At 56.2% G+C, this 12758-nt stretch overlaps 1 protein-coding gene across 1 annotated transcript; it reads right to left on the bottom strand.

The window, feature by feature from the left end:
* Nucleotides 1–2711: 2711 nt before the first annotated feature.
* LOC147600389 (E3 ubiquitin-protein ligase PHF7-like) lies at nt 2712–11878 on the bottom strand. Its single transcript, XM_086751281.1, has 9 exons — nt 11740–11878; nt 11463–11554; nt 11242–11343; nt 10823–10947; nt 10573–10735; nt 10344–10450; nt 10101–10214; nt 8209–8327; nt 2712–2863 (listed from the first exon to the last, which is right to left on the bottom strand). The coding sequence occupies exons 1-9, from the start codon at nt 11876–11878 to the stop codon at nt 2712–2714; spliced, it is 1113 nt and encodes a 370-aa protein (XP_086607407.1).
* Between the last annotated feature and the right edge of the window lie 880 nt (nt 11879–12758).

The raw sequence follows: 12758 nt of genomic DNA, 5'->3' as shown, positions 1-12758 counted from the left end.
CCCAGCTTATTGTTTGCCTCTGCTCATGCAGGAGAACGTGCTCAAGATGTTTGCCAACACTGGACGTCAGCGTTTGCTTTCATGGGGGTTCCCACGCGTGTCAAAACAGGTAACGGGCCAGCGTATGCTTCTCGCGCAGTCCAAAACGTCCTTGCTCTGTGGGGCACCCAGCATGTTACTGGTATCCCGCACAACCCCACTGGACAGGCCGTCACTCAACGCGCCCATGGCACACTTAAAAATATGCTGTTAGAACAAGAAGGGGGAACGGAAGGGAGATCTGCAAACGAAAAGTCAGCGAAAGCAATGTATGTGCTCAGTTGTCTAAATGGTTGGAGTGACAATTCTTCCCCAATACAGAAACATTTTGGATCGTCTCCTGTACCTGAGGCCATCCGAGGGCAAGCTCCGGGGATGGTTCAGAATCTGGAAGCAGGGAACTGGGAAGGACCGTTCCCTCTTGTAACGTGGGGAAAAGGATATGCTTGTGTCTCTACAGCAGCAGTGAACACGTGGATCCCTGCGCGACGGGTACGACCGGCGCTCCAGGCTGCCTCGCGTTCGTCGGATTGTTAACGAGCTGTGTGGCAGCTCCGTGGACATCAGTCACGGAAAGCAGAAATGTGTAGGGAACTATCAAAACCCAGCACTACTCCAGTGCCCGCCCTGATGGGGGGTTTTTCATATGTGGGGACCGTGCGTGGGCAGGGATGCCCTCCCATATGGGGGGCCCTGCACCATGGGAACCTTGGGGATGTTTACACCCAATAACGCAGTGATTTTACAGCGTAAAAGACCTAAACGAAGTACACGTAGCTTTGAATCTGACTGCCAAGACAATACAGAGTTTGGGAACCCAAGTGAAATTATTGCTGCTCCAGTCTTTGCACTTGGTGTGGCAAGTGCCCAGGCTTCGCTACGCTAAATAAATTGGGCTGTTGGCTTGCTAAGCAAACAAATGCAACTGCATCGGCGCTGTCAGCGCTGCTGACTGATGCAGGTGCTGCACGCGACGCTACTGTACAAAACAGAACCGCTGTCAGCCTGCAGAGCACATCTGACAGGCCTGGTTGCGTGCGCTGGCCACGCGTGCAGCAGCGTCTGGTCAGTACTCTTCCTCTGAATCTGCCGAGGGGATAAACAGAGGCGGCTCGGGGCGCAGGAGAGAGACAGGGCCCAGAGCGCACTCTGCGAACAACAGGGGAGCCCTGAAGGTGCTGCGCCTGCCTCCTTTCTCTGCCCTGACCCTGCTGATAAGCACCCTCCTGCTCGGCGGTGTCTCCGGTGTAGTCGGGGTGGTAACAGAACAGAGCAGCAATAGATTTTTTATTATGAGCACAAAATCACGGTTGCCAGGATTTTGATGGGCTTTGCTGCGTGAATCTGTCTGATCATTCGGAATCCATTCACAAAAGCATTCAAAACTTGCAAAAAGGAGTACAGAAACGGCAACAAAGGGATGGCTTTGATGTATCCAGAAATCTTTTTGGTGGGTTGACAAAAGCTTACTACAAGTAGCTGTAGGATGCTCATTCATTCCTTTTAGATGTGCATTTTGATCTGCATTCCGTGCGTGTGGAAATGTGTGCAGACTTTAATAGACAAAGCCTTGGAACAAGCCTCTTCTCAGAAACAAAGCAGGGGAGATGTGGGTATTTCTCCAGCCAGTACGGTGCCAGTGAAAGCGCACCGTCCTTGGGGGAGGGATACAATCCTGCTCGCAGGAAGAAGCCATGGCAGGAGAAGGGAAGCTTTAGGATACAAGACATTGTCAGCAGAACTTATGGCTTGTTTCAACAGAGGCTTGCAAAAAACTAGTCACTGGCTTTGTAGGTAAGGAGGTTGCTGCAGTTGTTATGTCTGTAACAGCAGAAGAATGCTGTAGTAGAAAATTACTTTAAACAAGAAGGGGGAATTGTTGGGGACGACGAGTATCAGAAGCCACGGGAATGAGAAACAAGAAGCCACGAGAATGAGAAACAAGGGACTTTCCAAGAGAAGGAAAACAAGAGAAAGGACATCTGGGGGTGGATGGGCGATGGGAGGGTAGATAAGCACATAAGCTGTAACAATAAATGATTTCACTTAGCATGCAGCGGGGGTCCGTGACTACGTTCCCACAGCCTTCCCTCAGCCATGACACTTTCTGAGGCCAAGAAAAGCTCACAACGCTCACCTGGCTGTCCTGTCCGGGCCAGGCCACGGCACTCACGCTGATCTGCTCCACAGCCTTCCCCGGCACTGAGGCCAGGCTGACAGGCCTGTGCTTCCCTGCATCCTCCTGTGGCTCTTCCTGTGGACGGGCGTCACGCGTGCTGCCCTCCCGTCAGCCGGGGCCTCCTCGCTCAGCCAGGGCTGCTGGGCAGTGGTGGAAAGTGGCCTGCCGAGCGCTTCGGCCAGCACCCTCAGCCCCAACGGGCGGGTCCCGCCCGGCCCCGCAGATCTGTGTGTGTCGCAGTGCGGTCGCAGGGCGCTGACCATTTCCCCCGGGGGGTGGGGGCTGCATCGTGCTCCCCGTGCCGGTCTCTGGCTCGGGGGCTGGGCACCCTGAGCACAGCTCGCCGGCACAGATGAGGCGCAGGAGGCGTTCAGCGCCGCAGCCTTTTCCTCAGCCTCTGTCCCCGCGCTGCCCCTGCCCCGCCAGGGTCGGGGATTCTCCTCAGCCCTGCTGCTGCTGCTCCTGTCTGTGCAGACACAGCTTTCACGCTCTCTCACGGCAGCGGCAGATTCAGCTCTCGCCGGGCGCTGGCACTGCCAGTTCTACGCCCGCACACCCTCACGGCGTCCTTGGCGTCCTGCGCAGCTGCTGACCAGGCCCGGCCGCGCGGGGGCGGTGCTCGGCCTGCGCCCGAGGGGATGCCGCCTGGGATTGGTCGCTGGGCTGTCACTCTGCCCCCGTTTGGGCCTGCCCTGAGGCAATGCTGGCTCTGATTGGTCCTCTGGGCTGTCACTCTGCCCCCATTTGGTCCTGCCCTGAGGCAATGCTGGCTGTGATTGTCCCCGGGTGGTGAGGCTGCTGGGCTGCAGTGCCCGCCCTCCACCTGGGGCAATGCTTCCTCTGATTGGCTGCCTGGGATTTCCCCCTTGCTCCTCCCATCTAATGACGGGTCAGACAGCTTATCAATCATCACGTGCTGCTCTCCCACACGGCGTGATTGGTGGAGCCAGCCTGCCCCGCCCCTGCAGGGTGCCCAGCTTTTTCCACTCTTGCCGCCTTTCCTGCAGGCCAAAAGTGAGAGTGCAGACTCTCTCGGTGCATCTTTGGACCTATAAAAAGTGGGCTTTGCCCTAAAAATGAGAGTTTAGACGCTTAAAATGAAGCTCTAGGCCTGAATAATGTTGTGATTCCTAAAATGAAGGCTTTGAGCTGTAAAAGTGGGGTTAGGGCCCTGTGAAAGAGAAGTTGGACTCCAGAAATGAAGCTTGGAGCCCTGTAACGGATGGTTTGGAAATGGAAATGAGGCTTTGGACACTGCAATGAGCTTCAGTGTCTTAAAGCAATGTTTGGGCTCTGAAAAGGAGACTTTGCAAACTAAACCCGAGGCTTTGACCCTGAAAATTAGGTGTCAGGCCACATTTTAGACATTGGACCTAAAGTGAAGGTTTGGACCATAAAAACGAGGCTTTGAAATCTGTAAGAGAGAATTCAGGCCCTCAAAATTGAGGTTTGGAAAGTGAAAATGAGGCTTTGGACCTTAAAAATGAGACTTTGGCCATGAGAAGTCGATGCCCGAAGCCTGTCAGTGTTTAAGAGGCACTTGGGCAGTGTCGGTATTAACGAGCTTTAACGTGGTCAGGCCTGAACTGGTCAGGCAGTTTGACCAGATGATCGTTGTATGTCTGTTCCAACTTAAATATTCTGCTCTGTTGTATTCTAAAAAAAAAAAAAAAACCAAAAAAAAAACCCAAAAAGCAGGCTTCTTTGGGCCCCACTCTTGCAGACTGGATCCTACAAATTAGTCTTTGCGAGCTTTGGGAGCTAAAGATAGTGTTTGGACCATAGCAGTGAGCCTTTCAACGCTCAAAATCAGAGTTGAGGCGTTAAAAATGATACTTTGGGCCCTTAAAATGAGTCTTTGAACCTTTGGAGTAGGGCTTGAACTTCTAAATGAGGGTTTGTATCCTAAAAATGAGAATTTAGATCTTGAAAATGACTGTTTGGACAACCAAAATGAGAGTTTGGGCCCTAAAAATGAGACTTGAAGTTTGAACTTTAAAAACATGTGACCAGATGTTAAAACTGGGCCTTTGGACGCTGAAACGAGCCCTTGGACCCGGAAAATGATTGTCGTAGTTCAGCCCCGATTGGGACCAAACTACGCAGTCTCCGTTCCTCTCACAAGACAAGTTCTTCACAAAAGGCTGGCAGACGCCTCTCAGGACGTTTTTACATCTCATTCACATCTCCTCTCCTCCCCACTTCTCTCAGCCGGGCCGGGCCCAGTCGGGCCCAGTCGCCGCCCGTCGGGAGGCCAGAGGGTGAGGCCTGCAAGGCCCACGAGGCTCGCGCCTCCCCCTCTCTGTCCCCACTCAGCTCCTTCACATCTTCTCTAATTCTTTTTTTTCTGTTTTCCCCTTCTTAAATGCATTACCGCAGAGGCGTTATCATGGAACGTGCTGACACCAATCGGCTCGGCCTTGGCCAGCAGCGGGTCCGCCCTCGTCCCGGCCGAGTCCACTGAACAAAGAGGAGCAACTTCTAGCAGTTTCCGATAGAAGCTGCCACCTTAGGCCCCCCTCACTAAACAAAACCAGAACAGTGATGATTTAGTCTCTAAACTGAGGATTTGGGGCCCTTTAAATAGGATTGTGTGGCTTGAAGATGCAGCTTTGGACTAAGAAATGAGGCTTTGTGCCCTAAACATGAAGGTTGGCAATGAAAAATGATGATTCGGGCCTTCAAAAGGAGGACATATCTAAATCTAATTAACACTTTCTCTTATCTTATATCTACTTAACAACATCTTATCTGAGTAAATTATGTTAACATCTCTAAATCTAATTAACAACGTTTTATCTTACCAAACTAAAAATGTGTCCCAGGCCAAGTTTGAGGCCTGTGGCTCTGGGGGATCAGAAGAGGAGGGTGATTGTTCACGAGGACAATCACAAGTTGAACACAGGTAAACCAACACAAGCATAGCAGTGCCCAACATCAAAAATGCCCCAAAATAAAGCGCCCTCAAGGTGTTAATCATTTTGCTCATTTTTGCAACCTTTTTTTTTTTTTCTTTTTTGCTGAGGCTGGGAACTGGCCCTCGTGGAGCTGGTGGCTGTGTGATCCTGGTCATGGGAACTGGGGTCTGGATACGCAGCAGGAAAATGGATTTCCACGCCTCCAGCCCAGAGCGCGTGTGTGGTTTGGGCCTAGAAACTTCTATCCCATATTTAGGCCCAGCGAATAAATACCACCACTATAAATTTGTTGTCAGTTTCTATACCACGCCATGGATCCATGGTTGTTTCAAAAGAAAAACCATCTCATAGAATTCATATTGCTGATGGCGTGGTGTGGCACACAGAGCAAATGTGTTTGACGCCAAGGGGTGAGGCAGTAGTTATAAACTGCATACGAGGTACAGCACGTTGAATGAATTGTATAGAACAGGGAACGGTGCGTGGTACAAACATCAGCATGGCGAATCCACGGAACAAATAGAATAGGATTCGCTTGACCCATGGACTCCCAGGGAGCCAAGAAAGTGTGTCAATGTCCCGGCCTTTCCGTGTCTGGTCAGGCGCGTGGGCTAGCTCCTGTATTCCTGCGGCAATTTGTTTAACAATTTTCCTGCTCTCATCAATTTTTAAACAGCAATTAGAACCATTCAGTTTACCACAAACACCTCCTTCTGCGGCTAGCAGATAATCGAGAGCCATGCGATGCTGTAATATTGCTGTTGGCGTTTGTGTGGCCTGATCTGCCTGTAGGTCAAAGGCATGGGCCGTTTCGTTAGTAATCATTTTTAAATCGACTTTCACATACCCAACAATTAGTCGGGTTAAAAGCGTTGGCCACCTGCTGCCCTAGAGCTGTGAATTCATTTTGCCACCCCAAGCCAAAGAGGGGCGCAGGTGTTTCCCCAAATATCAAAGGCGGCAACAATGGTCGACCAAAACAATGTTTGTGATAATATGCCAAACATCCTATAAATATTAATAAAACAATCGGCGATGAAATCATACAGGCAGTCAGCAGCTTCATATATTTCTTCAGGCTGGCGTCAAAAGATTTCATCTGGAAAAGAAAAGAAAAACCAAACTCGGCTCTTTTTAAAGGAAGCGGAAGCAGATCGTTGTGAGAAGGATGGAATAACCCACTGCTGTTAGTTTTATGCTCCTTCCCAAAGGCATCTTTTGCTTTCCATGCATCTGTGTTCAGAGCGCTGGTGGGTACCAGTGGTACAGTTCCGATGGCGGGTGCTCGGCCAAAACAGGTTTTCCTGGAAAATGGGAAGGGTTTTGTTTGTGGTCAGGGCCCGAGATGGCAGGTACCAAGCCGGGGGGTTTTGGACAAAAGGCCGTGATTCTGGGGCACCCGTGTCAGTTAGAAAGGTTACTGTTTTCTCCGTGGCCCTACAGCCACTGTAACCAATAATCTCCTCTCATATTTACGGTGAGTTGTTTTACAAAAGTCCGTCCTCTGTTTCCCCCCACCTTCGGGGAATGGGGAACGTAGTTTCCTTCCGCCCTCTTTTCTGCATCAGTTTCTTCCCCAAGGTCGATCAATGGTGGGGCACTAGCGGTTGTTTCAGAATTAACTTTTTACCCCGACCATGTTTGTACCAGTTTCTCAAACTTCTGGGTCGGAAGCCCATCCATTGAATCTCGGGGAATGCCAGTCTGGAGCTCCAGTTGCCACCATTCCTGAAGGCTGAGGGGTCTCCCTTCCCCATGATCAATGGGTCGGACCGACTTCGAATCCTGACTGCTCTTGACCAGCGCCGGCCGCCCTTTGCCCGGAGCCACCACCAAGACCGTACTTCCTCCCAAAGTTAACGAGTTCTTGGGCTACTTCTCCCCGTGTCCACACTTTCCTCCCTGTCCTCCTGTGATCGGGGGTCACTGTTCCCTCCAGAGCGCCTGTGGGTCTGTCTGCTATGGGGGTCCTTTGTATCTTCCCCTGTAGCTGGACCTCGGTGGGGTTCAGAGAATCAGGAAGTCCTCGAATTCGAGGAGTCGTCCGTTCCAGAACCACAGGCATCATCACTGGAGAGCCCTGGTCAGGTCTGAGCTCTCTGTCATACATCATCTGCAAACAAGCCTGGGGGACGCTCGTTGGTTTCTCCCTCGCACACATCTTCAGTTTTAACTGGGAGATTGTCCTGGTTCAGCCCCACTCGGGACCAGACTGCGCAGTCTCTCTCTCACTCCCCCCACCCTCCGAGAGAACAGGGAGAGATGATATAAGAAAAACGGCTCAAGGTTTGAGATAAGGACGGGGAGAAATCCTTAACATTACCGTTACGGGCAAAACAGACTCACGCGACCTGGGAAAAACTATTCATTTCTTTCTAAAACCAAAGCAGAAGACCGAGACAGGGAACAAGATAACCTCCCCCCACCCCTCCCTCTTCCCAGGCTTAACATTATCTCTACCACCTTCCCCCCGAGCGGCACAGGGGGGAAGAGGGAATGGGGGTTGCGGTCAGTCCATCACGCGTTGTTTTATGCCGCTTCTTCGTTGTCAGGAGAAGAACTCCTCACATTCCTCCCCTGCTCCAGCGTGGGGTCCCTCCCACGGGCCACAGTCCTTCGTGGAACTGCTCCGGCGTGGGTCATCTCTTCCACGGGGTGCAGTCCCTCCAGAACGGCTGCCCCAGCGCGGGCCCTCCACGGGCCACAGCCTCCTTCAGGCACCCGCCTGCCCCGGCGTGGGGTCCTGCATGGGCTGCAGGGGGATCTCTGCTCCTCCTCGGGCCTCCGTGGGCTGCAGGGGGACACCAGCTACTGAGAGGAAAATTAACTCCATCCCTGCCGAAACCAGGACATGGCCTCTTCTTCCTCAGCCCCAGCAGCAGCCGGGGCACTGTGTGAGGGTCCCTGCGCCGGCGGGCTGGAATCTGCGTGGGCTGCAACGGGAGGCACTGCAAGGGGCAGGGAGATGATGAGCGCAAGTCCATGCCCTCCCTCCCCAGAGCACAGCCTTCGCTTGTCCCCAGGTCCCAGACGTGGCCCAGGGGACCCTGTCCCCCCAGCTGAAACCCTCACCGCTGCTCGTGTTGCTGCAGTCGCGGCACTCCCAAGAGTCAGCATCCTTCGCCACGGCCGAGCAGAGCTGGTGGGTCCCGCAGGAGGCACAGGAGCTGCAGAGCAGAAGTCTCCAGGGCCTAGGGGAGCAACGAGACCCACTGCCACCAACGGCCCCTGAGCTACGGGGTGCCAGCCCCGGCGCTGTGCTGAGCCCAGCTCCAGCCTGCTCCCGCCCTGGCAGCCGGGGCTGAGCTGCCGGCACGCACCCCATGCCAGGCCTGGCTCAGCATCCCAGGGAACCTCCATAGAATCATAGAATCATAGAATGGTTAGGGTTGGAAGGGACCTTCAAAGGCCATCCAGTCCAACCCCCCTGCAAGGAGCAGGGACATCCCCAACCAGAGCAGGTTGCTCAGAGCCCCAGCCAACCTGGCCTTGAACGTTTCCAGGGATGGGGCTTCCACCACCTCTCTGGGCAACCTGTTCCAGTGTTCTACAACCCTCATTGTAAAAATTTTTTTCCTAATATCCAAGCTAAATCTACGTCTCTCTATTTTGAAACCGTTACCCCTCATCCTGTCACAACAGGCCCTACTGAACAGCCTCTCCCCATCTTTCCTGTAGCCCCCTTGAGGTACTGGAAGACTGCTATCAGGTCTCCGCGGAGCCTCCTCTTCTCCAGGCTGAACAGCCCCAACTCTCTCAGCCTGTCCTCACAGGAGAGGTGCTCCAGCCCTCTGATCATCTTTGTGGCCCTCCTCTGGACCTTCTCCAACTGGTCCATGTCCTTCTTGTGTTGGGGGCTCCAGAACTGGACACAGTACTCCAGGTGGGGTCTCACCAGGGCAGAGCAGAGGGGAAGAATCACCTCCCTCGACCTGCTGGCCACGCTCCTCCTGATGCAACCCAGGATGCGGTTGGCCTTCTGGGCCGCAAGGGCTCATTGCCGGCTCATGTTGAGCTTCTCGTCCACCAGCACTCCCAAGTCCTTCTCCTCAGGGCTGCTCTCAATCCATTCCCCACCCAGCCTGTGCTTGTGCCTGGGATTGCCATGACCCAGGTGCAGGACCTTGCACTTGGCCTGGTTGAGCTCCATGAGGTTGGCACAGGCCCACCTCTCCAGCCTGTCAAGGTCCCTCTGGATGGCATCCCTCCCTTCCAGCGTGTCGACGGCACCACACAACTTGGTGTAATTGGCGAACTTGCTGAGGGTGCACTCTACCCCACTGTCCATGTCGCCGACAAAGATGTTGAACAGGGCCGGGCCCAGCACGGACCCCTGAGGGACACCACTCATGACCGGTCTCCACATGGACATTGAGCCGTTGACCACCACTCTCTGAGTGCGGCCATCCAGCCAACTCCTTATCCACCGAGTGGTCCGTCCATCAAACCCATGTCTCTCCAGTTTAGAGAGAAGGACGTCGTGCGGGACAGTGTCAAAAGCTTTGCACAAGTCCAGGCAGATGATATCCGTTGCTCGTCCCTTGTCCACCGATGCCGTCACCCCATCATAGAAGGCCACCAAATGGGTCAGGCACGATCTGCCCTTGGTGAAGCCGTGTTGGCTGTCACCAACCACCTCCTTGCTCTCCGTGTGCTTTAGCATGGTTTCCAGGAGAATCTGCTCCATGACCTTGCCAGGCACAGAGGTGAGGCTGACCGGCCTGTAATTGCCCCGGTCCTCCTTGTTCCCCTTTTTAAAAATGGGGGTTATGTTCCCCCTCTTCCAGTCATTGGGGACCTCACCAGACCGCCACGATTTCTCAAATATGATGGCCAGTGGCTTGGCAACTTCATCCGCCAGTTCCCTCAGGACCTGCGGATGGCTCTCCATCCCTGCCCAAAGAAGGAGACAAAGGCTTCGTCTCCTCACTGGGGCTGCAGGGACCGCGGTCGGCGGCACTCACCCACTCGCTTCCGCCTGCTCCCGTCCCAGCGGGCACAGGCACTGGCTGGCGTCGCAGGAGCTGTGCCGCAGGGAATGGTCTGCAAAGGCCCCGTCCTCCTCCCAGGCAGCATCCCTGCAAGAGCAGGGGAGCGCTCAGCTGCGGGGGCGTGGGGGACACCCCGCCGGCAGCCGGGCAGGTGGAGGGGATGGACTGGAGCATGGCCCAGGAGGAGGGAGGCAGAGGGGAGGGCAGGGCACCCACCTGTCAGGGATTTTGATGCCCAGGCGGAACATCTCCGCCTGGAAGGTGGCCGTGTCCTGGCACAGAGGGCAGCGGAAGTGGTAGAGCCCAGAGCGCAGCGCCTGGCCCTGGGGTAGAGATGGCATCAGCATGAGCAGCGCAGGGGTCCCGTTCGCCCCCCCGCAGCTGGGTGACAGGGTGCAAACCAGGGCTGATGACCACGCCAGGGGCCGGGGGCGATGCCGCCTACCTGGATGCAGCGGCGGTGGAAGCAGGCGCTGGCGCAGGCGGGACAGAGCAGGGTGTCGTAGCAGGGCTGCCCCGCCACCACCTCCTGGCAGATGAGGCAGAGGCTCTGCTCCTGCCGCAGCGCCCGCACCCTCTGCACTGGCCGGTGCTTCCAGCAGAAGGATCTGTGGGACGCAGGAGACAGCTGAGCCCCAGCCTCCTCCAGCCCGGCCCCATCCCCAGCCCCAGCCCCGGGGGGCAGCTCCACTCACTTGTACGCCCCGAAGAACTGGGAGACGCAGCCTCGCTCGCTGCCGCAGGGGAAGTGGAAGATTCTACGGCAGCGCCGGCGCTGGCAGATGACCGAGGCGCCCTGCAGCCGGCAGATGCAGCAGCGCTGGGGATTGCACAGACGTGGACGGCATCAGCGCCGCACAGCCCCGGGGAGCCCGGTTCGCCCTCCCTCAGCACAGCCCCGCCACGTTTTGGTGGGCTGCCTGGCCCGTGACATCGTGCCACCTTCCCCTCCAAACCCCCAGTTTCTGCAGAAACGGGCCTTTTTGGGTGGAGGAGGAGCTGGGGGGCTCCTGGCAGCTGGCTGCCAGAGCATCCCTGGTGGGGTTACTGGCGTGTGCAATGCCGGACACAGGACATTGGGACCACGGTGGGGACACGTGCCCCCCAGCCTCACCTTCCGTGCCACGCGCTTCAGCTCCTGCCGGATGTCGGGGAAGAGGAAGCCGTAGAAGCCCTCTTCATCGGCCCCTCTCTGGCTCAGCCCGCTGGCGTGGTACTGCACGAGGGGAAAAGAGGGCACGTGCCAGGGGCTGCTGGCAGTGCAGGGCTGGGGACTGGGGGGTTTAGGGACCAGGGGCTGTTGGGGACTGGGGGCTGTGGAGCCCCGGGACTCACCAGGCAGTTCTCGTGGACGCAGAGCCGATTCTGACAGCACAGCTGCCCGACCACCTCGGGGTCACAGTCTGCCCGATGGCACAGGCTGCACGCTGTGGGGGGACGGCGGCACTGTCACTCCCAGCACCACGCAGGGGTGCCGGGGGAGGATGATACCGGCAGCGGGATAGGGGAGAGGCCGGAGCACGTTCCCAGGGCATGGAGGCCTCTGCTCGCTCAGCTGGGCACTGGCCAAAATCCCCTCTGGCCGGTGCCCGGGGCGATGCTCTGCGCTCACCTTGCTCCCTGGGGCCCTGGCGCCTCCTTTTCTGTGGGGGAGGCTCACAGGAGGCTCCTGCCTCCTGCTCCAGCACCGCTGCGGGACACTGGGCCGGGGGGGACCGTGGCCTCACGCGGCGCCCTGACCTCAGCTCCATCACCACAAGTGGCTGCAGCAAAGGAGATGCCTGGATGTGGGGACGTTGGTGCAGTCAAAGCCCGTTCTGATCCTCCAGCATCCGTGGCAAACGCGCCACTGAGCAGGGGGCAAGTGGGCGGGGGCATTGGTCCAGCCCGGGGTCTTTGTGACACGGCACCGCACGTCATAGAGTCATAGAATGGTTGGGGTTGGAAGGGACCTTCAAAGGCCATCCAGTCCAACCCCCTGCCAGGAGCAGGGACATCTCCAACCAGATCAGCTTGCTCAGAGCCCCGGCCAACCTGGCCTTGAACGTTTCCAGGGATGGGGCATCCGCCACCTCTCTGGGCAGCCTGGGCCAGTGCTCCACCACCCTCAGTGTAAAAAACTTTTCCCTAATATCTGATCTGAATCTCCTCCCTCTATTTTGAAACCGTTACCCCTCGTCCTGTCACAACAGGCCCTGCTGAACAGCCTCTCCCCATCTTTCCTGTAGCCCCCTTGAGGTACTGGAAGACCGCTCTCAGGTCTCCCCAGAGCCTTCTCTTCTCCAGGCTGAACAGCCCCAACTCTCTCAGCCTGGCCTCATAAGAGAGGTGCTCCAGCCCTCTCATCATCTGCGTGGCCTCCTCTGGACCTTCTCCAACTGGTTCATGTCCTTCTTGTGTTGGGGGCTCCAGAACTGGACACAGTGCTGCAGGTGGGGTCTCACCAGGGCAGAGCAGAGGGGCAGAATCACCTCCCTCGACCTGCTGGCCACGCTTCTCCTGATGCAGCCCAGGATGCGGGTGCCTGGGATTGCCATGACCCAGGTGCAGGACCTTGCACTTGGCCTGGTTGAACTTCATGAGGTGGGCACAGGCCCACCTCTCCAGCCTGTCAAAGATAGCATCCCTCCC

The sequence above is a fragment of the Chlamydotis macqueenii genome, chromosome 6, assembly GCF_036417535.1.
Source record: "Chlamydotis macqueenii isolate bChlMac1 chromosome 6, bChlMac1.mat, whole genome shotgun sequence".
Taxonomy (NCBI): Eukaryota; Metazoa; Chordata; class Aves; order Otidiformes; family Otididae; genus Chlamydotis; species Chlamydotis macqueenii.
The sequence above is the reverse complement of the archived record's forward strand: the minus strand, read 5'-3'. Positions and strand labels throughout refer to the sequence as shown.

What these genes read in the sequence shown, in the direction of transcription:
- LOC147600389 (XM_086751281.1), bottom strand. Translation starts at nt 11,878, where the DNA reads ATGGAGCTGAGGTCAGGGCGCCGCGTGAGGCCACGGTCCCCCCCGGCC. An exon ending in GCGTCCACGAGAACTGCCTG is followed by an intron (nt 11,344 to 11,462) that starts GTGAGTCCCGGG and finishes CCCCTCGTGCAG; the next exon opens with TACCACGCCAGCGGGCTGAG. An exon ending in TCCACCGCCGCTGCATCCAG is followed by an intron (nt 10,451 to 10,572) that starts GTAGGCGGCATC and finishes TCTCTACCCCAG; the next exon opens with GGCCAGGCGCTGCGCTCTGG.